The sequence below is a fragment of the Leiobunum rupestre genome, chromosome 3, assembly GCF_980474605.1.
Source record: "Leiobunum rupestre chromosome 3, qqLeiRupe1.1.hap1, whole genome shotgun sequence".
Taxonomy (NCBI): domain Eukaryota; kingdom Metazoa; phylum Arthropoda; class Arachnida; order Opiliones; family Sclerosomatidae; genus Leiobunum; species Leiobunum rupestre.
In genome coordinates, this window is record NC_143386.1 from 61630650 (window position 1) to 61657845 (window position 27196).

The 27196-nt window shown below is 35.3% G+C and overlaps 1 protein-coding gene across 3 annotated transcripts; it reads right to left on the bottom strand.

The window, feature by feature from the left end:
* Positions 1-1832: 1832 nt before the first annotated feature.
* On the bottom strand, positions 1833-26207 carry LOC149953709 (uncharacterized). 3 transcript variants are annotated; one of them, XM_090168916.1, is made up of 36 exons: positions 26170-26207; positions 20189-20409; positions 19633-19811; positions 18501-18754; positions 17897-17959; positions 17304-17411; positions 17116-17231; positions 16983-17044; positions 16283-16335; positions 16117-16220; positions 15890-16046; positions 15544-15706; positions 15372-15481; positions 15268-15309; positions 14242-14428; positions 14113-14177; positions 13648-13795; positions 12835-12952; positions 11740-11912; positions 11564-11670; positions 11421-11493; positions 11110-11211; positions 10863-11036; positions 10058-10192; positions 9801-9885; positions 8852-8943; positions 8708-8770; positions 7681-7773; positions 7553-7612; positions 6937-7095; positions 5548-5711; positions 4528-4606; positions 4299-4436; positions 4123-4225; positions 2944-3018; positions 1833-1960 (listed from the first exon to the last, which is right to left on the bottom strand). In XM_090168916.1, exons 2-36 carry the CDS (start codon positions 20250-20252, stop codon positions 1905-1907), a joined length of 3924 nt encoding a protein of 1307 aa, XP_090025042.1. In that variant the 5' UTR covers positions 20253-20409; positions 26170-26207; the 3' UTR covers positions 1833-1904. The 3 variants fall into 3 exon arrangements, with proteins under 3 accessions (XP_090025042.1, XP_090025041.1, XP_090025043.1); XM_090168915.1 differs by having other exon boundaries at positions 15544-15709; XM_090168917.1 differs by lacking the exons at positions 17897-17959; positions 18501-18754; positions 19633-19811; positions 20189-20409; positions 26170-26207 and having other exon boundaries at positions 15544-15709; positions 17116-17238; positions 17304-17376.
* Between the last annotated feature and the right edge of the window lie 989 nt (positions 26208-27196).

Sequence of the window (27196 nt, forward strand, 5' to 3'; positions counted from 1 at the left end):
TCTAGTTGGTGTAATTTTTTATTTTTTTCACGGTTGGGTGTCACCCCTAAATCACGCCCAAACGGGTGTCACCCGGGTCGTTCCCCGCCCCCTAGCTACGCCACTTCACTGAAACCAATTGAAGTAAATTAAATCAAGTTGAAGATCACAAAATACGAATTGAACGGTAAAAATAAAATAGGTAAGAAGCTCTAAAAACAATACAAAGTTGAGTGGATTTCATTCTGAGTCATTCGCTTTTGGTTGGAGTGGAAATCTCAACAAACGGACAAAGCCACCGTGATCAGGGGCGGGTTGAGGCATGATCTTTATGGGCCGCAGCCCAGGGCGCGGTTATATTAAAGGGCTCTTTTCGCGATAAAAAAAACGAAATAAATAAAAATTAAAACAATTAAAAACATTTTAAATAATTTTTACATTTACTCTGCAAAATGCAAAGGATACACCCAAACTTTGGTTAATTGGGTAGACCTAAAACAGTGTTAGTTCGGGGACCTCAAAGTCAACGATGCTACCGTGACCGTGATAGTTGAAATAACTATTATTACCTTCTTTGCAGGTAAATATCCTGTAGATGTTCTAACTTACTGACCTTGTAAGAGAAAAAATTGTAATTTAGAGATATGGCTGTTACGGGTCACGACCAGTCTTAGACATAAGAATTTGGCGTCGGTCAAAGTCTTGTTTATTTTTGGCCACGACTACATATAGTTCATTTATTTATTAATCAGTAATTTTTTCCAAGTCATAGTTTGAGATAATATTTCCTTATTTTTGTAACAGATAAAAGCAATAGACAGCGTGGCCGCTCTCTGGCAGCGTGACACAAGTTTATGTATTTGTACCCCGACAGGCGACGTCTGACTTATTTCCACCCCCTTTTAACGGAGTGTCGGGCTCTGGCAGTGTCGCAAACTGCGTCTTTTTCTCGATCTGCCCAACTTTCTCGAAAGTTTCCAGTCTGGCTGTGACCACGTCCAGCTTGGATCCGGTCACAAACTTACATATGGGAGTTTGCGACAGGATCTAATAACGTTTTCAATGACTAATCTCGAGCGCTTGAGATCACCCTGATCAGCAGTTTACGTTCCATTTGTGTGCTCCGATCAATTTTCGCTTGTGCCATTTAATACTATCGAGCGCTCGAAAACGATTTGTCGATTTGGAATGCCTGTTTCTTTTCAGATAGTGAATAAAGCACTCGAATCTCGAGTCGAATCTTCGCAACACGTTTCATTTGTAATTACGTCAGAGACGGATTCTAGAAGTCAATACAGACACTCATGGCCGCTGTTTTTTTGTCTGTTAGGAAGGGCTACGTAAGCGTAAAACTAATCAGCCGTACAGAAAACGTGGGGGTCGTAAAAATTTAACGGATTTCCAAATCCAGTAGATTTTTTCGGTTTTAAATTTTGTTTGTGCGTTTGTGGATTTATTTCTTGGAGTTGCAGATTTATCAAAATTCCAACTGTATTATTAAAAATTTCACGGATTTGTGTTTTTTGGTGTATTTGAGGGTTTTTATCTTTGGTGTTTTTTGCGGATTTTTATTTTGGATTTTGTGCATTTGCTAAAAATCCTGAATTTTCAAAAACCACCAAATCATTGCAGGATGTTTTCATGGCTTTCGGATTTCTCTGACGATTTTTCGGGTGAGTCTACGGGATTTTTCTGAATACGCGACCCCTCGAGTTTATCACAGTATCGTAGCTTCTGTCTGATTGCTTGCGTGGGCAAAGATTAGCGTTTAAAAAAGACCATTAGAAACAGTACGTTCAATTATGCTCGGTTGTACACCATTACTTGGTGTAGGCAGGCTCTCATAGTTATGAGAAGAAATTACGTTTTAAATTAATTATCAATGTAATTATTTAATAAATAAAAATTGAACAATGATAACAAAATTATTCGTCAACTTTTTGTAACGTTCCTTTGTTGGCATCCAGTATAGCGACATCACCTAGACAAGATAAATTATATTTACTTGTTGAACGGAATTAAAATAGTTCACAAAAGCTTGAAAGACTTTTTTGTACAGTGAATAAAAAAATCAGCAGTTCAAATTTTCGCGGCTACCATTTGCGCGTTTTCTCATTTGCACTTTTCCTATTTGCGTAGTGGCCATTTGCGCGGCTGTGAATTTGCGCAGATCCTCAATCGCGCAGTTTAACATTTTTTCGCAAATTTTCCCATTTCCGCAGTTTTTCGTTTCCGCAGTTTTTTTCATTTGCGCAGTTCACAATATACATAAATATTGTATATTAAGCCATGATATAAATATTGCGTATTAAGCCAATTTTCTTTTAAGAAGGGTTGTTTGTGGGTTTTTTCTTTTAATAAATAACCTTGTTTAGCATCCACCTGAGCTGCTAGCGTACGATTAAGGTCCTGTCGCGCTGTAAATACCAATGGTTTTTATGTTTTCCTGAGGTGAAATATCGTTCGTCGAATTACTTGGGAATATATTTCTAGTCGAACAGCGAATCGTAGCTTCTCAGCCGTTCGACTAAGATGAAAAAATGGTATCTGCCTAGCTTATCCCTGCGGCAGTCATCTTACCCTACCTAGCCTAAGCATAACCTTAGCTCGACCGGAACTATAGCCTGCACTACGCTCGAAATGTGAGATAATCTTAAGAATCATATGCTATGGTATTGGCGCTTGGCGGCGCCGCGCACTCACTTCGCTTAGCATTTGGGGGAGTGAGAGCAACGCTAAAAATCATCTCAACATATTAATTTTTCCCTAGGTGTTTAGCTTATTATTCTTAATATGTTTCACCTTAACGCCCCAATTGACCTCGCTTGACCTTATAGTCATATCGTAGTTTCAAGTAAGTTCTAGTTAACTATGCGCTTAGAAAAAGAACCGCGTGTGTTTTTTATTTAAATGACTTAATTTTCTTAATACCACAGACTGGAAAAATATGTAGGTGAAATATACCTGTCTTGAAAACGGACGTGGCTCCGTGAAGACCTATAACGCAAGGTAGTCCGCACTCGCGAGCAACAACCGCTCCTGAAAAACCAGATTGCATTTTAGGAACATTTCATTTCGTAACAAATTACTCAATGTATATAAAAATAATGCGACATTGTTAGGTGGTAAACATCTCTCCGCTCTCGCGTCTTTACGTTTGCTCGAAGACCTATTGGTACGAGTTATTTCAATTTATCCAAATTTGTTTAGGGTTTAGCTTTTTTGTCCCTTTTCATTACGGAATATTCTACCTTTTCGAGTATTTTATCTCTTTCCACTGATAACAATGAAAAATAACATAAACATATTTTAAATTGAAACCGTACAATAATATATGCTCACAATTCACTTAAAATATTTATTAAAAAAAATTGTAACCATTTTGGGGGTCAAGTGCCCTTTGTGGCTTTCTCGACACGTCACTGCATGTTTTTCAAATAACCGAATTTATTTAGGGCATTCTAATTGTTAAACATAAAAAGTAAAATCCTTTATACACTACGTGAACTTTACCCACTGTACGCGTTTCTCCTACACGATTAATCGCGCTTGCTTAATCTATTTAATATATACGCAATGTTAAGTTAAAAGGAACCACCTATGGACTACATTGTAAAGGATTATATAATTAGCGAATAAGTAGATAAGTCCATATGAAAAGGCATAATAAAGCTAAACCCTAGAAATTTTAAGAAATTTTAAAACTTACTAATGGCTCGGACCAAATAGATCTTCGAGTGAAAAACTAAGTTAAATTAAATTAAATAGCCAGAAATTCCAACGGTAGACCAGTTTCGCGTCTTTTTGTTCGCTCGAAGACCTATCGGTATATATACGAGCTATTAGTAAGTTTTTAAATTTCTTCAAATTTGTAGGGTTTAGCTTTATTATCCCTTTTCATAATGGACTTATCTACTTATTCGCTAATTATATAATCTATTTAATATCCATGAAGAAATGGAACGCTCCAAAAGATTGATTTTTTTAAATGGGTGCACATCATCAAACGTGACGAAGTAAGAAAGACCAACATGTTAGGAGAAAACATAAGTGATTCCAGTCTTTTATGGGTATTTACTTTATTTACATAAAAAATATTCCGTAAAGTCTGAAGTGGAAAATAAGAAAGATAGACAATGTTACCATGAGAGATTATTCCACCCAATTCCGTGACGACGCCAGAGAGGATCGGAAAGTAAGGACTCCACCCGATGTCAGTGCTGTAGGCTATCAGAATCTCGCCACTCTAATGACATATTTTCAATTGTAAAATTGTTGTTCCAAAAAGGCTGGTTTTAAAGGTAAATGAGATAAAATACTTGAATGTTCTCGGCTTCTTCTAAATTATTCGCAACTCGGACACGCGCTTTTACGACCCCCTGACTGACCGGTGTCCCTCTCATGACCAATCCTCCTTCGGCCACTTCAAATGTAGCTATAGAATCTTCCGCATTTACCTGAAAACAATAAATATTCAGGAAAATTAAAAACTAATTTAAGAAACTGTAATAGAAAGTTCGAATACGGTTTCGTGTCGTTGAAGCTTACCGGTTTGGGAAGCCCTATAATCGTTTCTGGGAATCTGTACGAATCCACCACAGGATGCAATATCTTCCTCCTAGTAGCTCTACAACAGAATACAGTGTCGAAATTATAAGCACTTCTAGCGAAAGCAATTATGCGAGAGTGCGCAATATGTTTAATTGTTTATCACTGGATACTTGGAACTTCAAACCTTTGTATCTTAATAACCTTTATTTGCACCTCTAAATAACGCCACAGAAAATTATTCGTCCAAATATGAAATTTAATAGTACTTAAAGCTAAAAAGTATTTGACTAGCATCGCTGTCTCCGCTCGGAAATTTTCCGGAAAATGACCGAGGCCTTTTTTCCGGAAAATTTTGCGTATTTTTCCGAAAATAAAGAACAAAAGTTTTCATTCCACGATTAGTCTAATATGTTATCTGCAAATTTAAATAAAGCGGCATTTTCGCCTTTTTTTCGAATCTAAAAGTAAAACTAAACCTCTAGACTAGTTTAAACTGATTAACAATGTAACACTATTAATTTTTTATAGTATGTTTACTGATATTAGACATTTTATATCGATAAAAAGTTAAAAACATTAAAAACCCTTAAAAATTAATTTGTTTCAATTTTTTATTTTTCCGATTGCGGGAAATTTTCCGCAATTCGGAAAGTTTTCCGAATTTTATTTTTCCGGAAAATTAACAACACTATTAATAATTCATCGAATTTTACATAAATCCAGGCCCAATATATGAAATCTTATTCCAAAAACGGTATTACAATTATCAATTCATAAATTATTTTAAACCACGTAATACTTAGAGCCAGATGTACACCGATTAAGTAATCAGGGAGTACAAAGAATACGCCGAGATTACGAGAAGTACAACTGTACGCAGATTACGCGGAGATTATCTGGATTACGCCGCTTTTAAATATTAATTACTTAAACCGATTACGCGAGGTAATCAGCCCGTCAATCGAAGATTACAGAAAATTATTTTTAGCTTAAATAATTATATAAAGTGCAGCATACTTTTGTATCAGTTTGGGAGATCTCGTGCGGAAGAGTCGATCTATCTCGTGCAAAGTGAGGAAGTAGAGCAGGCTTCTGTCCGGTAATCTGCCTTCAGACACCATTTTATCCGCCAATAACCTTAACTCCTTCCGGAAGTGATCGACTAATTTTATGTTGATCGACTGTAAATGAAAATTAATTTAATATTATTGTATTTAAAGTATATAATGAAACAAGATGTAGGTTTGGCTGCCAAAGTACATGAGCCTCCACTTCGACTTGTATCCAATCGCTTAAAGATTTTCCCTTATGGTTTTAAATCAGGAAATGCTATTAAAATTAATATTGTCTACTCATATTCTTAATTTCTTATGGGCATGAATTTCCCGCCAAATGTGTATACCGCATAATGGATTCACGGCACAAACGTCCAGTGTGTATTACTTTACCCAGAGATGTAAAACGTAACGATTTCCCTGCGTAGGGATAGTTATTTATAACAAATGCAAGAAAACCGAGAACCACCGTTGGTCTATCGACCGAAGTACCGTGTATCCGTTTTAAATAAATAAATATATTTTAGTTTCCCTAAACGTTGTTGGTTTTTTTTACCTTCTCGGCGTTGTTTATAGTTATTTATTAACTTTATTTTGTCTTAGAAATTAATTGCATTATGCATTTCGCCATGTTTAAGAAATAATGGGAGCATGTGAAGTTACGTGATTGCAGCGATTAACGTTAGCAGCAAGGACGTATATAAGGGGGGGGGGGTTAGGGGGTTCAACCCCCCCCCCCCTTAGGACTCGATTCCTTTCTTGCGAAATTAAGTTTTGCAAAACAATATCAATTTTGTTTTTTGTTTTATTATCATTTTCTGGCAAATGTATTAAAAAACGTCGTTTGATACACGTGCGGAAATGTCATTGTCACTCGTCCTGAGTCTAGCCAGTACTTTAAAAATGCGTTATTGCTAACGAAAAATTTCGCGCTCGCGATTTCATCTGGTTGTATTATAACCCGCCCCCCCCCCCTTAGACTTTCTATATCTACGTGCTTGGTTAGCACTATAAGGAGTTGAATATTCTCTCTCTTCCGATATAACTAAATCCAGTGCATTTTGTCTTTTTAAAACTGAAAACATGTTGAGCTACGTATATTTGAACTATTGTCATGATTTTCTTAATTAAAAAAAGTTACTGCAATTCTGTCGGTCTAAAACTCTAAATCATGTTTTTAATCTTAATTTTTTCCAGCGTTTTGTAATTGGTTTAATTAAATAGATATCAACAACGATTTAAATCATTAATATCTTAAATTAAGAATTAGCGTAATTACATACAAAAACTTCAAACGAGAGTAGCGTTTGAAGTGTGGTCATGGATTTCCCTTTCTTTTCATATCACATACCTTTGACACTTCCCGGCGTCTAACTGTAGCCCGACTGTAAGGAACCACAATCCTTAACAACAGCTTTGTTTTCCAGGTTAAGGGAATTTGCAGTTTGCTCATAATCTCATTCAAATCGGGGTTTCTTTTTTTTTCTTTTTGAGTTGTTAATACTATTTCCTTTGAGAAGAAAGGTATACAAATTAAATCAGCCGAACTTAAGGGGGAAGACTACAGTCTACTTTCAAGCTGAACTCTTTTAATTTTGTATTTTAACTTATAAAATTAATATTTAAGTGTAGAACAGCCTCTTGTTTAGTGACTAAAATAATTTTTACAATTTTAAATTTAAAAGTAATTAAGTTATTACGTTTTAATTCGGACCCCCAGAGCTAAACAAGTTGGGCAGCCGCCGAAATGACCCTTTAGTTAGGACCTTATATCTCGTTAACTATTAATATTAGAATTATCAAAATTATTTTAAGCAATAGAGGAAGGTTCAGCCTAATAATAAAAATATAATTCAATGATGTATTTGTTAAAACAGAAACGTTCAGCTTGAACGAAAAAGAGGCTTTTACGGTATTCTTCCCCCTTAAAAATATACACTTTATTAACGTAATCAATAATTTCTAACCTGTAAACTTTTCACCAACGGTCTAGGATTGAGCCTCCATGGCTCTGTTAAGACGTCAAACTAATGTTGAAGAAATCAAGAATTGAATTAATTGATTTAATGGTATGTAATTTGCTAGTTACATTTACCTCTTTGACGCATCGATGACCGTGTTTTTTATGAAACATTTGAAACTCTTCGCTGGCTTTGGAACCAGAAGATGTCAGCCATTTTAATGCGTCCTAAAATATCAGATTTCTAACAAATGTTATATATCTTACGGAAAGTTTGTGTGTATTTCGCTATAGTGCCCAATCTTTGCATGTTTCATTTGTGAATATGAAAAAAATTAAGCACTCGAAATTGGTAACCGTAGAGATCTATGTTGGAAATCTTTAAATTACTAATAATTTCTTGAACTTGCGACTTGTGTCTTACGCTACCCGCTAGCCGGGTTGTTCAAAATGTTTGTTTTTTTTCAAAATGCAAAATACTTTCTCCATAACTCAAAATGCAAAATGCATTTTGAAAATTGGTTTTTCTAAATGCAAATTTTTCTTTTTATTAGTTGAATCTACCAACTAACTGTGGTAACTAATTATTTGTTATTTACGACAGTTCGTTTGTAATTATAAATTAGTAATTACGTTGAGATTTCAAAACCATCCTCGCAGCCGGCGTAGGAAATAAAGCGGGGGCACTGTACGAATGTTCGTCTGCTTCTGAGTAAGTGAGTAACTGAGTATCAACATCTATGATTCCTAGGGAGTAAATAGTAGACAAACTTTCTCTACAAGAGCTGCGATGATGGCACCAGATTAAAAAAAAAATAGAAAAAGCATTTGGAAAAGGTTTTCCCACATATCAAACCCACAAAATACAAAATAGTTTCCTAGAAACTCAAAATACAAAATATAAACTGACAAATGCATTTTGAACAACCCTGCCCGCTTGTACCACTAAAGCAACAACTCTTGACCGTAATTCGCCGCGGTAACAAATTCCGATAAAAACTTTAACTGTTCAACTGTTAAAAATTGTCAAGAAATAAATTGACTTTGAAAAAGGCTTTACATAAACAAATATAAGACGATTACCAACCATTTGAAATTGAGAAATCGAATTTATTTAAAAGATACAGATTTTGAATTGGTCAATGATACAAGTTGAACTTACCTCGATGGACATGTTATGAAAGGTTTCAACATCGATGCAATTAGCGATAGAAACGGCTAAGTCCTATTCGATAAAGAAATTGACGTTCAAAATTTTTGCCAACTAATTTCAAAGTAATATCGGTAAAACCCCGCGCTAACATACTTGAAGGGCCATTGGCACATCAGCACTTTCCACATCTTTACAAGAGGACAATAACGTTGCATAGTCGCTGAATACTTTCTCATTCCACTGGTCTGCAAATATACATACAAAGTCGCAAAATCTTTTAACTCTCTCTATGGTAAATTAACATTGAAATCCCAAAATCACTTCAAAAAGTAATGATAAAATCGCCAAAATCTCTACGAAATCCCGAAATCCCGTACAAAATAATGGCAAGTGTCCGACCCCTCACTACCGGAAGTGTTTTTCACCGATATTAGTCAAACTCGGGGTTAAGTAGACCTTCATGTAGCTTCAACATTTCCTTAAAGGCCTAGGTTTTCTTCTGCCTGTCTGCCTCTAAGTTTTCTTCCCGCCGCGCAAATACCCTGGTGGTAGGCCAACCACATAACACGTTGGCTTACCACCAGGGTATTTGTTTGGAAGGAAAGTAAATTTAAAGGGTGACAGGCAGAAGAAAACCTAGGCCTTTACCTGAAAAGCCTTATAGCATCTCGTTTTGTGATGGCACCGAAAATGTTTTTGATAACTATAAATTAACATTTCTCTATGGGGATTACCATGGATAAATCAGAATTTCTAAAAAATTCAAAAATATAATTAAAATGTATAATTTATGAATACTTAATTTGGAGTTGATTTGGGTAAATAAAAAATGTTTTTAAATACGATTAAATTAAGTAAAATTACGTAATGTGTGATAAATGCCGTTAAATAAAATTGGATAAAATTGAGAAAGTTTGGAAAAAATTGGACAAAACTTAAAAAAATTATAATATTGAGAAATTTTGAATAAAATTGAATACAATTAAATAATTTGGTATAATAAAATAATATTAGTTAATTTTAATTAAATTAGGGAAACTTGGGGAATGTCCATTCTAGGGTACGAGGTCTACATTGTCTTTGAACCAGATTGAAACCTTACTATTATTGGCTTTAGATAGAGTCGAAAGCAGAATTGTGGCGCAAAATGATGACGATAGTACTGTTTCAATGTGGCGAAATGAATGCTGCAAGGATAAAACCAATTATTTATGTAAAACTATACAAAACTATCAATTTTTAACTGCGGCGTGAGATAACATTTTGGATCCGAAGAAGACTTATTAAAAAATTATCTTACGGCGCAATGATAAACAAAGTTTTTAACTAAAATAAACCATGGCAAATATTTCCACAAACCGAAGCGGTGTCAAACATCTTCATCAATAGCTCGTGGAAGAATTGTTCCGCGGGCAGATTTCGGTCTATGTCCATTTGGTACTCGTGACTGAATTTTGCTGATTGTGCCAGTTGTTTCTTCAAACGCAGAATACCCTAGAATAATTCATAAAATGTTCAATAAATGAAAATTTCAGAGTTTGAGTTAACACTTAGCGAACGATTAGAAAATAATTATCGAGTCACACATTAAATATTATTTTAAATTATGAATTCAATAAAATTATTGAAGCTTTTCCTTTAAGTCTTTTAATGCTGAAACATCAATTAATATTTTAATTTAAAACATTTTCCGTCAAGGATCTGTAAATAACTATTTATTTATACTTAGGGTGAAAGATTATGTTGCTTGAAAGGGGGAGGAATAACGACACCCACGTTTGCTTCAATCTCATTGGAAGACGTCGATTTTAGGGAACAATAAAATACCGGGTTGATTGGTTTTTACTTAGGGGGAAGGAGCTTATTGTGAGAGGATGAGGGGGATTGGGAGCCACGCTAAAATTCGACTCGACATAGTCAATATCAATAAGTAGGAAACAACACTCTTGGTATTAAACCATCAATTTTTGTTACTTAACTTAAATGTTTTAATGTTCTACAATTTTCTCAGGGAAATGTTTTGTCTGTCACCTACGGTAAAAAATAGATTTGAACTATCGTTTCCTATTGAAAACATTCCCTAAAAATTCGTAGCTCTAGATTATATAAGTTTCGAGAAAAACGTTCTAATCAAGAACGTGCAAAAGAGCGATAATTTACATACATAAGCCAAGCTGAGGATATCTCTGATGTTAGCTGACTTGGGATAGAACTTGTTCCTTCTAATAGCCCGGTTTCTCACGTCATCATCATTAAGAATCCTCCCAAACATTGAAATCATGTGAGTTTTTGTAAAGGCGTTGAGTTCTCCTTCACTGCTCTGAAATCTGTAGTAGGTCTGATAATGGAGAGATTAATTAATGATTTTAGTATTCGTACATTTTAACCGTTGAATTGCTACAAATACGTACGTCTGTTAAGTTCGCTAGGACATGTTTCGAAGATAAATATAAGTTTCTGTGTATAAATGGGTAGCCGGGTAACATAGCTTGTGGCGCAGCCGTGAAACGTTCCTAAACAGACGTAACAACATAATAAAGAGGATCAACTTTTAATGTGTTCCTTTAAAATACCCTTTATTAAGTTCCAGTTAATGAAAAATTAAAATGGCACATGCTACTTATAAACCAAATAGGCCTTTATTTGAATCGCGATAGCACTGCTAAATGTGTTTCAGGACGGAACTGCTACAATTGATCTTTCGTGGAGTGTTAGTACTTGCCTGCATTGATATATCAACAACTTTAATCACAAAGTTAAGTCCAAGTTCACTCATAGCTCCTGGCATTATTTCTCTATGTAATTAGGATTGTACCAAATTTAGGGCACTGTTGTTAGAGCAATGTTAACCAAAGTAGAGTTTACCCGACATTAGCTTTGGACGTGCACTCATTCTCGGTTCGAAGGTGAACGTCAGTTTCGTGAATGATCTCGAAGTCGGTTTCTCTATCGAACGTTGTAACGGGCCTGGACTATTGGACGAATATCTTAAATGCGTTTGTGTTGACTGTGCTAATTCGATATTCTTGTTTGTAATTTACTTGAAGCAGGAATATTTTCCCCATTGCGATGCCCCATTCGACATCGAGCGGACAACCAAACTCTTCTTCCAGCTGGTTTCCTAGTTTCGCCAAATCCAGAGATTCTTGTTTCGAAAGGCAACAAACAGAAGTTTCGGAATCCAGTACATCCAGTTCACCAACACCACCATTTTCTAAAAAGAAAAAGTAACTATGTCTAAAATTGATTTTTGCACCTGTTAGAGAGGGTCGGGAGCGTTTGGGGTCGAAATGAGCGGTAACTTTTAAATAATTGAGAGGAAAGAGCCGACCTGCCTCTATATTTAGCCACTAATGAGTGAGATGATCAATTTTAGATTGCTTAAATGAGCGGGGATTTTGGAGTTGAACGCTTCACTTAGTCATAGATTGAGCGAGAAAAAAGTGGAGATGTTATTTTTACTATTAAAACTCTCGAGTCGAGAGTCTCGACAAACTGAGACGAGCGAAAGATAGCCTAAGCAATCTACGCTTGTACTTTTATTTGCCATAATTTTATACTAATTTCGTAGTTCTATTATTTATGCTGTTGATTAAAAAGATAATATTAAAACGTTAGTTTAGATATTCAATGGTTATTAAAGAACCTATTCAGTTATTTATGGTCGGTGAGGTGTTTGACGAGACGAGTGGCATCTATTATTTATTTGAGCTGAGCGTGAGAGCTTTTAAGAGAAATCAATTCATTATTGAGCAAATGAGAGAGCAGGCACTGCCCTTACAAAATTGAGAAAAGATAAGAGATTATCTATCAGCAAACGCGTTGGACCCTAGTACCTTTGAGCGAGATAGACCATATCTGAAGTGCTCTTAAGGAGAGCGCGATAGCAATATGTGAGGTTAACACGAGTGACTTGTGAGCTGAGATTGTATTAGCAAAAAATGCCCATCACAGTTTCGCACAAACGTCTGTAAGGCTAAGAAATTGAACGAGTTAAAAAGACGACTGTATGTGTGTATCTAAAATCCCTTTCCTAGAATTGCTCTATCAAATTTATTTTTATATTTTGTACAACTGGGATAATCGTGAAGGGTTAACTTTGAAGATATTCTAGAAACGCGTTGTCTTAACCTTACCAGAAATAGTGGTCATCTTCGCCTTCCGACCAATCTGTTCCGATTCCACTGCCAAGGCTCCGTCCACGTCTCTTTTGACTACCACAGTGTCTGGTTCGGCTGTTGCAGACACTACGCTCTGAAAACATTCGTGGAATTTTAATGCTGTCATTTTCCCAAATGTTTATGTTCTATACAAATATAGAACAACGTTTTGTTCCAGTTTGTATTTCCATATAATGGACCCGAGAAATGCATGATAGGTGGATACGGCACTATTCTAGGGCAAATGAACCACCATACATGTTTGCGGCTAATAACCCAATATAGTAATAGTGAAATATCTTAAATGTTTTTAGTGAGGAAGAAAATGCCGTCTTTCACCAATACACAAAAGGTGGACGAGTTACGGTGAGTACAGACTTTGGTTATGCTAATTATATAATCAATTACGTAATCAATTTAGTACCGGTTGTCAAAGCTACAGGATTGTACACCGACTACGGGGAGTGAACAGCTCTTCGAACAACCGACAAGACCAGGTTAGTTCCGAGATTTGCACGCGTGTCGTAGATTTGTTATATAATTTATAGTATTATTGTCATATGAATTGAATTTTGTATCCATGGTTAAAAATTTATAATAAAATTAAAATAACACGACATATACTTCATGGTTTTAAAAAATTTTAATTGTTATAAACGTTAAAATTGCGAGCTTTCGGGTACGTGACCCCTTGTCAAAGCTCGCAATTTTAACGTTTATAACAATTAAATTTTTTTTAAACCATGAAGTATCAGTCGTGTTATTTTAATTTTATTATAGTATTATTACTTCGCCAAGTCCGTAGTTCGCGGTGATGGTCATAAATTTTGGATTTCCAGTGACGGGATCGCAGGTAAACATGACTCCCGCTTTTTCACAGGCTACCATCTCTTGAACCACCACAGCCATCGCAGAATTCAACTCTTGTCCGTTTTGCCTATAAAATGATATTCATTACATAACGTCTAGTATCCTCATAAGGTTATATTTCTCAAGTTCACTCTTTGCTTAAAACCACCCTATTTGTTGGGTTAAACTATTAACTAATAATTATTCACCATTACTTGTACATAGTTATCTAAATTGAAAGGGTCACACTGGCAATGGACTATGTTTTCTATGGCGAGAGCCGAAACCAAAATAAGCTCTGTGTGGTTTGTTATCAAGCGCTATCCAAATGCCAGACAATTAGCAGCTTCGTTAAGCTTCATTTGTTAGGAATAACTTTAAAGTTGTAATTTCAATTCATTGTACTTTTTATACTGGGTCGCTGTATGAGAAAATTGCGAAGACCAACATTTCACCACAGCTTTAGCAATCTGAAAATAAAACATTACTAAATTATAAAGCTAAACTTTTGAAACCATTTTATAAGCTGTGTACCTCGTCCTTTCCTCTTACGGCCAAGAATGTGTCCATTTGTCCAGCGGCAGACATTTCCTCGGAGTCCTCTCCAGACGCCGAGGATCTGACGGCGAACAAAGTGGACTCCTCGAATTCTTTCAGGCTTTCTTCGATTTGAACAAAGAGTGTGTTCGGCAATTTCATCTTTGATATCTCTTCCACAGCTCTGCAAACACACGATTGATTTAGAAATTACTTAATTTTGATATGTAGTTCGAAATAATTGATAATTATTCGGAGGTAAGAGGATTCATTTTGTTTCAATTCTTTTATAGCAGTTGGTTTTTAATTATCCTGATCTCTTCTTCGTACACCAGGCTTCTTGGCTACTGGTTTCTCCACAATTTTAAAGGAGTAGGCTATATCAGAAGTATGTAATATATTTCATCCCAGGCAAGTAACTTTCTTCTTATATTGCTAAAGTTATTCGATACGCAGGCTCTCATTGATTATTCAAAATGCTTTTGAGAAAATGTTTGGATAGGGCGAATACGCCTTATTCTAAGACATTGTTCTCAATCTGTGTACCGTGGAACGCTGGGATTTTGCGAGGGAGTCTCAGGGGTTATACGAAATCATATTGAAAAAAATATATAAAGCGTTAATAACATCATTTAACTTTCTTGTGTTGATTTTCGATGGGAGCTTCCGCATTTACATTTTATTCCCTTTAGTACAATTTTTTTTATTAAACCAAGTACCGTTACCGCGTGGATGACGAGATAAATCTTATATAGCAACTCAAAAAAATTGAATCAAATTTAGAGGGTTTCAGGATCGTCCATTTAGCAAGAGTAATAATATTTCTATTAAATCTAGTCAAACGAATACCAGATGTGTATTTATTTCCTATTCCGTTCTATAGTGCATCTTTGTTTGTATATTTGATTAATAAAACAGCTAATCGCTAAAAATAATGGAATCTTTGGAAAAACTATTAAACATTCAAAGAGTGTGCCAGTTTTTAGTTTTAATGCGCGAAGAAGACAATAAAATTTGTCTTACCTTTGGCAGACGTCTTTCAAGACTTTGTTATTGTTATTATTCCTGTAAATAACATCAAACATTTTATTTAAAATGAAAATAATCAATGAAATGTTACGTTATACCAGGCAACATCTTGCAAGCCTATTTCGGTGAGTCTCTCGCGAACACTATTCTGTTCAAGGAACGTTTCGTACCCTGCAGTTGTGATGACAAATCCTTTGGGGACAGAAAACTGAAAGAAAATTAATAAATTGAAGATGAATTCTTTAAGCAAGGAGTACGGATTTAGCTAACTGTAGTTTTATCCTCTGAAAACTGCGTGAGTTGAGCCAATGAAGATCCTTTTCCGCCGGTGTTCTCAACACTCTGGCAATCCTGGTCGCTTAGTTTCAAAACCAATTTCTTACTGATGGCCGGTAATGGATTTCGAATTATTTTTCTTTTCAAACTCATGGCACTACTTCGAAATAAATAGTTATCTTTGTCATTCTAGAAATGGCTCTCAGTAAACCTTTATGTAAGTAATTGTTGTACATTGGAAACTGACAGACATATGTAAAATATAATTATTAACTTCTGGGATATATCTAATGAGTAAGCCATTATATCTCCATAAATTACACGTATGGTTGTTACTAACTCGAAATAGCTTTCCAGAGTGATAGAGTGTCCCTGGTCGTCTTCATTCAATTTAGCTGAGTCGAAATCCAGAAACGTTACGGTCCCAAAGTCCCGCTCAGTTCTTAATTCGAACGTGTCCTTCCCTTTTGGGATGGTCAATTCAAAGTCGTTCTTCTCTAGGATTTGGGTTTGATGATTTAGATGTCACATCGATTCAGCTAGTTTTTTTTTAATTTTTAATAGAACCTTTTTTCAATTTAATTTTAGTTTCCTCGGCGTTTTCCTCGATTGATATTTGTTCCAATGGAACGTCCAAGCAACTGCAATAAACTATGTAGCCATAGAGTAGCCTGTTAAATTCAAAAACTATTAATTGAATGAGGAACAATTTGTCGAATGGGTTATAAATTACCTTTTAGCACTGTTCTGGTGTTTGTCTTCTATAACGTGAACGTATTCACCTTCCTGTAATAGTGAAAAGACAATTTTAGCAACACATTTTCATTGAAAAGAGCAGCCTAATTAATTGCTATAGTCAATAGGTTGTGCAACTACAATAGTCGAATATTGTTTAAGTTTTACTTCAACACCAGCAGAGTTTGATGTAATAAACCAACCAATCACTAAATTAAAAATAATTTAGTGCGAGTAATATACAATAAATAAAAAAACCAAAAGTTATCATTAAAATATTATGTAGTAACATTAGACTTCAGCGCGTATATTTAAAGATGTTAAATACGAAGCAAGCTAATAATCACATAACAAATAGAATTGAACGGTGATATTGAAAAAAAAAAACAAACAAATTGTAGAACATCCACATATTTAAAGATTGGATGTCCTTGAAATTCAACAATCGAGGGAAAGCCAGCGATTTTTCCAATTTGATTAGTACAAAATTCGCTATTCGTAGCATAAAATGGCGGTTAAGAAAATGCCCCTATTCCCCGAATATTCGATTTGGTGTTCGATCGATTTTTTTGGACCACGAAATCTTTTGCACACTAATAATAACCATTGTTTTGACTTGATAAAAATTGTGAGTGAGACTAGGGTGCAGTTTTGACAGCGACTGAAATGGGTGTTTGAAACATAAATCCACTACTTACAGACATGTAAGAGAAATATTCTTTTGATTTTATCACTACGTTAGTTTGTTCAGCGTCGTTTTCTAAAGAAAAGAATCAGTGTAGGTTAATCAAAATCCATTGTCAAAGTGAAGAATGCGGTGCCCGAACCTACCGTAAAATCTCTGTCTGCCTCCCCACAAAACCACTTCCGTCTCAGGTCCTCCCTCAACCGAAAACGTTCCCATTAAATTTCCAGCTTGATCAATGGAGTTCTTGGTTTTCGGAATCCTGTTAACTTATTTATGTTAACTTATTCAACCTTAAATGGAAGGTAGAAGTAACATTGATATAAGCTTTTACATGTCTTCGGTGGGAAGCCATCCGTTCCACTTTTGTCCCGCCAGGTGTTTGGCAATTATGGTAAATGGAACAATTTGGTTATCCATTGGGGCTGAAGATGCTATCCATCTGAAAGATGAAGTAGAAAATGCAGTAGTAGTAGTAGTAGTAGTTGTTGTTGTTATTTTGGTTGTTGTTGTAAGTCAATTCCGTTCTATGCGTGAGAGCATGCGCAAAATCGCTTTAAGAATATGTGATTATTTTGAGGTCATTTTTTAAATGGCGCTTTTGGGTACATATAGGTCTGCTTGATATTGGTTAAATTAGTGGGGTTGCCGTATTTTTTGTTAGTATTTTTCTATGATGCCATTGATTGGTCAGCAACCTCTGAGGCAAGAAGTATAAACGATACGTCGAAACATGGGGTATGAAAATCTATATCAAACGTACACCATAGCCGTTGCGATTTAGGCTTCATTAATCATTTGGTAGCTTTGAACCAATCAAAAAGTTGGAGACGGCATTTACATTTGTTAGGAAAATTAACAGAAATTCTTCATCATGTTCTAAGGAATCTTTATATAGTAGACGACAGTGGTTATAATGACACTTACATAAAACCAAATTTCACATGAACATCTTGAGTCTGGTTTCCATCTGCATTCTTAGTTGATTCCCTATAAAACCAATTTATAGTTGTTAATAAAAATTTCGGAATCGAAGCGGCTAAGCGATATTCGAAAACCTCAAACCCGAACTATAAAGGGCCTCAATAGATTTCGGAATAAATAGTAACCACAAGACCCCAAAACAATTTTCGCGTGCAGATTCCAGAGACCCTAGTGACGCCACTGATAAAATTCCATTTTGTATGGTAATGCGAGCAATAAGCGTTCGAGGATGCTTATTTCTTTAACTAACCGTTACTTATAATATTAATAATAAAAATCAGCTAAACTAATACCCATGGCACCACCATAGGCCTATATCAACTAGCGACTTGTAAAGTCATTTACCAGTGGCCGGGTTATAATGCGTAGGGGGGAGGGTAGTGGTAAGCCCTTCATGACAGGCGAGTCAACACCTCTCTACCCATAATTTTATTCGATTTGGAATAATACGGGAAATTCTGACCCACGAACGAAAAGGTTTCACTTACAGGGTGTTGATCGTTCTTCTAAAGTAAAGGACATAAGTTACATTACTTGCGTGACTAACCGGAGTATTCCGTTGAATGAGATCCTCCATTTGCGAAAGGGCATAATGCAGCTGACGCGTAACCCGGCAGCGGCGAAGCAACTCGCGTCGGTTGTCGGAGCCCTCCGCAACCCTTCCTTGGGCAACTCGAAGACCCTTCCATCGGTCGTTTTGAGGTGAATCCAGACACTGGCGTCGTCGTTCTTCGTCGAGATGCGAGCCGCCAATCGTTCCCCTTTCGAGTTGAAGCCGAACACAAATAAGCCTTCGCATTTCTGAACAAAAGCAAGAAATGTATTTACGATTAGTCAGCATTTCCAAGAGTGTTGTTAATAATAATAATAATAACAATAATCAGCTAGGCTAATACCCAAGGCACCACCTTAGGCGTGAGTCATCATGCGACTTTTAAAGCCATTAATTCAGGTGGCCGGGTTACAATGCGTAGGAGGGTGGTGCAGCTATGGATAAATGAAAAATTATAAGACATCACAATTAAGATAAGAAACCAGCGCGATTTTCTTTTGCTTTAGCTCAATGGCTTGAATGTTTTCGTTTATTTCAATTGTCTTGACTATCCTTCATTTGTCGAACTTATTTTATGTGGACAATTTAATTTTATAGGTTCATTCAATTTTAAAAATTCTTTAAATTGTTTTTTTCCTCGTTATTCACACTTTTTCGTAATCATTTAATTTTAGTGGTATTATTTCGAATTTAAGCACACAAATGTTGATTGTGTAATTATGTCACTTAACTTACTGCCTGAAGCTATTAGTGCTAGTGTTATACTTAAAACTAAACTATTGCTATATTAGCCAGTTATTTTCGTCTATAATCCGAAAGTTAGTATTTACAAATTACATTAATACCAAATATTAAATGCTCTTTTATAGACAAAGGAGGTTATCGGTTATCTTAGGAACAGAAAGGGCTGTAAAGTAACTTTTTTACCGCACTGCTTTTTCCGAAAGAGGCTGGTAAATATGACTGAAAGAACTATTCCTTTCTTTAGTTTTTTGACAAGCCATCACGACCAATTTTCTGTTTTCTAGGGCTAGAATGAGCTACTTTGAATACACGAACATTGAATTCATTCGTAATAGCTAATTTTCATAGCAGTCGAAGGGAACTGATTTCAAATGGAACCTACATCCTGATAGTCTTTTTGACGGTATTCCAATTCTTGCTCTTCGTCTGGCAGCAGAATGTTGACTTTCCGGATGTCAGTCTTGCTTAAGAAGTCGTAGTTATCCAGACGAGACCTTTCTTTGCGCTTGCCGAATTTCAAATAATACTCGGCCAATATCTCTTTTAATGCGAATAATTTACCTGCCAAAGAAGAGAATATCCATAAATTCAGATTAGACACATATCCATTATTAATCAGTCTTTCGATCTTATTCAGATTTGCGATTATTATTATGGATTTTTTTTCAGTTTTCAGACGATTTAGAAATAATTTTGTATATGTTCTTATTTTTTTAATTTTAATTAAGTAAGGAAGTAATCGGTTCTTTTTTAAATGCAAACCATAGTTCTCGAGAAGCTGACTACTCGCATATAACTAAACCACGTTTCCATAAAAATGTTTCTTATTTTATTTTAGAGATATTTATCAGTTAAATTACGTTTTCTGTGAGTTAGTGAGATGAGTTGACCACCATTGTAATGTCAGCTTACTCTAAGAAATAATTTCAATGGCTTACCCTCTTTGCAGGTATATATTCTGTAGATGATGCAAATAACGGGAAGTCTTAGAAACAATGACATGATTAGTTGATGCCGAAATAAATTTAGGAGGAATTCGCTTGAAACAAAAAAGGTCGTAATACAGCTTCTCTTATCGGCACACACAGAATACTAAATCTTATCATCTGTTCATTAAAATACGTAACTTCGTGCGCGCTGATAAAACTTTCCACTGCCTCTGCAATGTAATTTGTTTTCTGTTAATATTTGCTACAACGAAGTAGGTGATTAAAATTGCTTAAAAAGTATATGCAATTATGCACTATGTAGAATAGCAAAGTATGTTTTTAAAAGGCAACTCTTTATTAAATTGTAATGTTTACAAAAACGTAAAACCTTTTCAGGAAAATTCAGTTTTTTACTTGTACGTATATGTCAATTACAAAATAGTACAACATACTTGTACGTAGTTGTACAATTTAAGTTGATTCTGTCGAACAACTTGTAGAACAGTGCTTTGAGATGGTTTTACTGTTAAGATAACTCTTTGTCAATCAATAACACTCACGATAATAAGGTAAAGATGAATAACTGATAGCTTTTCAGTCTGATGTATAATAATAAAAACATTTAACTGTAATTTATTATGTCTAAAACCATGTTTTAAATTATTATTATTTTTGGTCTCTAAAATTGGCAAATAGTTTATCAACTATTCGCATCGCAGCAGAGGGATGCACGATTTATTTAAAAACTGTGATTTAATAAAATCTTTGCATCTTTAACTCATTAAAATATTGTTGTTTAATTTGCAGCGAAAAAATACACGTATCAAAACATAAAACTGGACAAATGGTTATTTTAATTTACACACTTTAGAAATATAGTATTGATCGAGAAATATAAAACAACCTGTATAGAGGTAATTGAGATAAGCCAACGACACATTTTGGGGGAATATTGCTATGGGGTCATTCCATGACAAAACGCCTGCCACAGAACACCCGACCCCTTTCGATTTTGCCCAAATTTTGTATACAGGGTTTTTTGGGCCTAGGAAAACGATTTTGACAGTTTCATAACGATCGGTTCAGCCGTTTACGAGATACAGCATACGCGTTTTTTCAAAAGTACGCCTTGACCCCCTAAATGTTTTCTACTATATCTTAAGACATAATTATCGCAAAATCACATGTAATACCTCATTTTAAAGACAATGCGCACCCTAATATGAATATTTAATCAGAGTTGTCATTTGACGTAAATGTCATTAAAATCTGGGCCTTTAAATAATTTGACCTTTGACCTTGCCCAGACACCTCAGTCGTAGGTCAACGATTTTAGCATTTTTAAAATTCCCACTATCGAATACATAATAATCACTCAAAATCTCAAAGTAATATTTGTAGTTTTCGAGATATTAATTTTTGAAATTTACCCCTCAAATTAATGAAAATGCTATTTTATACACGAAACTAGTTGACCTACTAAATAAATTAAAAATATTATTATTTTGGTAATTTTGAGTTTAGAATATCAAATACACTAATTCTTAAATTAAGTTGAGTTATTTACATATTATTTTTAGTTTTGCATGTTATCTGTAGACAGAAGACATCACTAAATTGCTTGTCCTTAGTATAGTCTGGCGTTCAATATTATTGTAGCGTATCTTACTGCACCCTAAAATGGAAATGTGCTAGATATCTCAAGAAAACCCAATATTGCTCTTAGTCATATCGATAACGTTTTTAATGACGTAAAAATGTTTTAATATCTTTTTAATATATAATAGTTATAATTGAGTAGTTAAATATATTAACAGCGATAATTGAGTAGCGAAATAGAATTTATTTAACTGTATATTCTCGAACAAAGCCCTGAAATGGATCGAAATTGTTCGTTTTGGAGAGACAGTAGTAAATGTCATTTGCAAACACTTTCGAAAACAGTTGGTATCAACAACCATCTGTCCGAGGATGACAAATTAGTTCTTAGCAGCCGAACAGCTATACCTATGTCCAAAATAAGAAACATATGTCGTCACCATGAAGAACTTTTTATGAAAAGGTATTCAACGAGTCAAAAGAAGTGTATGAATCCTTTTGGGACTCACGACGCTGAAAGAAAGAGTGGACTAAAAACTATTTCATTGGATTTGTTCAAAAAATTAAAGTTACGAGGAATTGAAGTTATCGCTGGAAATAAGTTGTGCATCCAGTGTTTTATGTCTGCTGGAAAAAAAGTAAAGGATGAACTCCAAATACAGTTGGACGTTTCAGAAGTTCACACTGCACAAGAATCACAAGAAAGCGATTCTTTTTCATTTAGTCAACCTTGTTCATCGGGAGATGCGACGCAAGACGACAAAGCTATAGCTTTAGTGGCAGTTAACGAAACTCTAATAAACTTGGGAGAATCTCCTGTTAAAAGAAGTAAGAAATATATTCAATTTGAAATAATTTATATATGTATACATATATAAATACATATATTTTTTAACTTTTGTACAGAAGGTTTGTCATCTCGCCAAAAAACAATTCTAAGCAGGACTAAGTTAAACGCTGTGAACAATTCATTGAAACGCAAATTAGAAGAGTCAATGGAAATTTCTCTTGATGAAACAGACGATAATATGGTTACGGACGATGTTTTTAGAAAGCTCGAAGAACATCGATTATATGAGAATATTTTGAACGAACTGAGAGAGAAATTCAATAACTCCAAGACATCATACGGCGAAAAGCTTCAGATCCTGACCTTGTCACCATTTGGAATACAACGCACAATGGAGGAATTTGGAGCACCAGAATACATGGTCAAACGAAGCAGGAATCTTAAATCTAGTCAAGGAATTCTTTCGCTACCAGAGAAACAATCGAAGGGATTAATATTGACCGAAGACGTTAAATCAAAGGTCGTTGAATTTTACGAAAATGACGATAACAGTCGTATGACACCTGGACAAAAGGAGTTTGTGTCAGTTAGAAACCACGAGACAGGTCAAAAAGAACATCATCAAAAGAGGCTTGTACTGCTGAACCTGAGAGAGCTCTATAACAAATTCAAGGAAGAGCATGATTTGACGTTAGGATTTTCGTCATTTTGTTATCTACGACCACCTTGGTGTGTATTAGCAGGTTCGTCAGGTACACATTCAGTGTGTGTCTGCACCTATCACCAAAATGTCAAGCTAATGATATCAGCTCTACCGTCTCCTTGTCCTTTAAAATGTGATATCGATTTCATCGCGCTCACCGTGTGTGACACTCAAAACAGGAATTGTATGATGAGGGTGTGCAAGGACTGTCCTGGGAAAAATGGTCTACTTGAAAATGAATATTTAATGAACCTTTTAGAAGATTTTGAAAATATACAGTTCATGCAATGGGTGACAACTGACAGCACAAAGCTCATGACCTTGAGCGAGAGTGTTGAAAACTTTTTCGACTCTTTGGCCATTAAACTACTTGAACTAACGCGTCATCATTACACATCTAAGTCGCAATCTAATTATCTTAAAAACCTCAAAAAAACTCTAAAACCTGGTGACGTAATTGTTCTCGGTGATTTTGCGGAGAACTATTCCTTCGTAATTCAAGACGAAGCACAAGGGTTCCATTGGGACAATTCTCAAGCGACAGTGCATCCCTTCGTAATCTACTTCAGGGTAGTCGAAAACGGAGAACTTAACCACTTAAATTTTTGTATTATCAGTGATACCAGAACACATACAACCAATACTGTTCACAGTTTTTTAACTTATCTAATTCCAAATATAAAAACACATGTTCCTAATGTTAGAAAGCTAATTTATTTTACGGATGGATGTGCTGGACAGTATAAAAACAAATACAACTTTTCTAATCTCTGTTGCCACAAACAAGATTTTGGTTTGGACGCTGAATGGCATTTTTTTGCCACATCTCATGGCAAGGGACCTTGTGACGGAATTGGCGGAACAGTGAAGCGTAAAACAGCAAGAGTCAGTCTTCAGCGACCAGTGACTGGACAGATTTTGACTCCAACAGATATGTTTAATTTCTGCCTATCAAACTTCGAAAATATCAAGTTCATCTATGTTAAAAACGAAGAAATTGAGCGACAAAAGGAACTTTTAAAAGAAAGGTTTTCTAAAGCCATAACAGTAAAAGGAACTCGAGGGTTTCATAAATTCGTTCCGAAATCGTTAAATGAAATCATGGTTTCTCCGTTATCTAATGACGATTCGCTAACCACAGTTAAGGTTTCGACTTTAGAATTGTCAGATACTCGAAATCAAGAGGCTGAAAACTTTAAAGTGGGAAATTTGGTAGCCAGCGTCTACAAAGGCCAACTTTACGTTGGATTAATTGAGGAAGTATCAGAAGAGTTTGGAGACTTCTTTGTAAACTTTTTGCGTCCCCCTGGTATTTCGGACAAATACACATGGCCCAGAAGGATCGATAGCAGTTGGGTGTCAAGTGAAAATGTTCTATGTGCAATTGAAATTCTTGTAGGTTTACCAAATTCGAAAGGCTATCAAATCAAAGAACACGATAAAAATAAAATTACCAAAGCCTTTTAAATGTTTAAAGAAGTTTAAGCTGTTTTGTGTAAATAAAAAATTAATTGGTGTGTAAACTATAAAAATAAATGGTTTTGGTATTTCATTTTGTGTGTGGTGGGGTAAATTTCAAAAATTAATATCTCGAAAACTACAAATATTACTTTGAGATTTTGAGTGATTATTATGTATTCGATAGTGGGAATTTTAAAAATGCTAAAATCGTTGACCTACGACTGAGGTGTCTGGGCAAGGTCAAAGGTCAAATTATTTAAAGGCCCAGATTTTAATGACATTTACGTCAAATGACAACTCTGATTAAATATTCATATTAGGGTGCGCATTGTCTTTAAAATGAGGTATTACATGTGATTTTGCGATAATTATGTCATAAGATATACTAGAAAACATTTAGGGGGTCAAGGCGAACTTTTGAAAAAACGCGTATGCTGTATCTCGTAAACGGCTGAACCGATCGTTATGAAACTGTCAAAATCGTTTTCCTAGGCCCAAAAAACCTTGTATACAAAATTTTGGCGAAATCGAAAGGGGTCGGGTGTTAAAATTAAAAAAAACTAGGTCGTTTTGTCATGGAATGACCCTATGTAGAGTCACTGATATTGTCTGTGAAACAATTGTTAAAATAAATGACACGAACTGATAGGCCTTGTGAGAAATCGCGTTGATATTCTAATAATGTTTATGCAAATTATTTTTATGTTATTTTATAAACGACACTAGATTTATTCACAAGATTTGAGAGACTATAGAGTAGTATCGCTCTGTACCTTTGGGCTATGGCCGCCATTTTGAGGGCAGTTTTTTATCTATAGGAAAAAGCATGGGTGACGGCGACATACGTCACGCCGATATTACTCTATAGTATAATTGGGAACTAACACTCCGTAGCTTTGGCTGTGGCCGCCATGTTTGGTAGAATTTTTTTTTTCAATATGGGGACGTCGTGTGACGTAGAACTGTTAGATCTATATTAGATGGGCTGAGGTTGCTTTATTTCAATAATAGGCCTTTTTATAAATTACCATTGGCCCTCTTGTTTGGCTGTTGCATTGACGTTTTTCTACGAAAAGCCCTGGGCATAACGGTAAATTCGACGAGGGACCCTGTTTTTAAGTATAAACTGAACTGAACTTCTACGTATTTCGTGACGAATGAGCTTCATAAAACAAGTTCAGCAAGCGTAGCTTATTTTATGAAAAGACCTATTATATATTAGACCAGAATATCCCGAAAAACATCTGGTTTTGTTGTTTAAAAAATTATTTCAAAAGTAAAATTTATGTGATTTACGCTTCTTCGATCTTTTAAGTAGTATATATAAAATAATGTTTTTACGCTTTAAGTTCTTCTAAACCTTAAATAACGCTTGCATTTTTAATTTCGTTACTTATAGAATTAGAATGAAATATTAATATTATAATTCCAATTTACCTGAGACTAGTAGAACAGAAAGACTAGGCTCGGCCAACCTCTACCAAAAAACGAAGAATAAAACCAGTATCCTGTCCTCACAGGCTTGACAGAACTTTTTGTTTACAAATTAGTTGGCTGGCTGCCATCGCCAAGAAAGAAAACGCGCCCTGGAAGGAAGATTGACGAAGGCCACACACTCGGATTAAAGACCGGAAAAGGAATTTAAGAAACCCCGATTAGTTCTCACACTGAAGATTATGGAGAATTGGTCATCAAATTTGTTAAGCGTAAAATAACGGATTTAGATGTTTAAAAAAGCAGAAAGTAACTTAAGTACGTGAACTTCTATTCGCGACAAGGCTTAGTGACAACATCGCGATCGAAATGTTGACTGCGAACCACGCTGGTTTCAATGAAAATCATCAGGGCCACGAGTTTTCTTTAGACATTTAAAGTGTAAGCATATGTTTTTCCTGCTTATAAACCTCATTAACAAAACAGTAACGTGTTTTGCACTCAGAAAGTAATTTGCAGATCACAATTCTGCTCTTCGTCAAAACACGGCGGCATTTTCTATACGAGACTCAAAAGAATAGTTCTCAATTTTCCATTTTCAAAACATTACCGCCATCTATCGGTTTAAAACAAATTGCACTGAATAAGCCCGCGCGTTTTAAAATTAGTCTCGCGCAAAAGTTACATCCTGGCCACGTACAAACTATTGAAGTGGCTCTACTTATATCAGAAGTCAAAATTTAGGCCAGAGATTCCAACAGTCGACCGCTTTCGCTCTTTTGGGGCTCATCAGTACTATGTAGGAACTCTTGCTATCCTCGGAAATCTGCCGATATCAGTAAAACTAATAAACATTCAGAGTGCCCTATATGTGAGCAGTCCATTGCAACTTATAGTGAAATTCTTCACCAATTATTGCATGGCGGTCGCTATTCAGCAGACATCTTTTACGCTCGGGCTTCCGTTGAATTCCTACGATAAGATATTTATATGAATAATAATAATAATTGGTGAAGATTTTCACTATAAG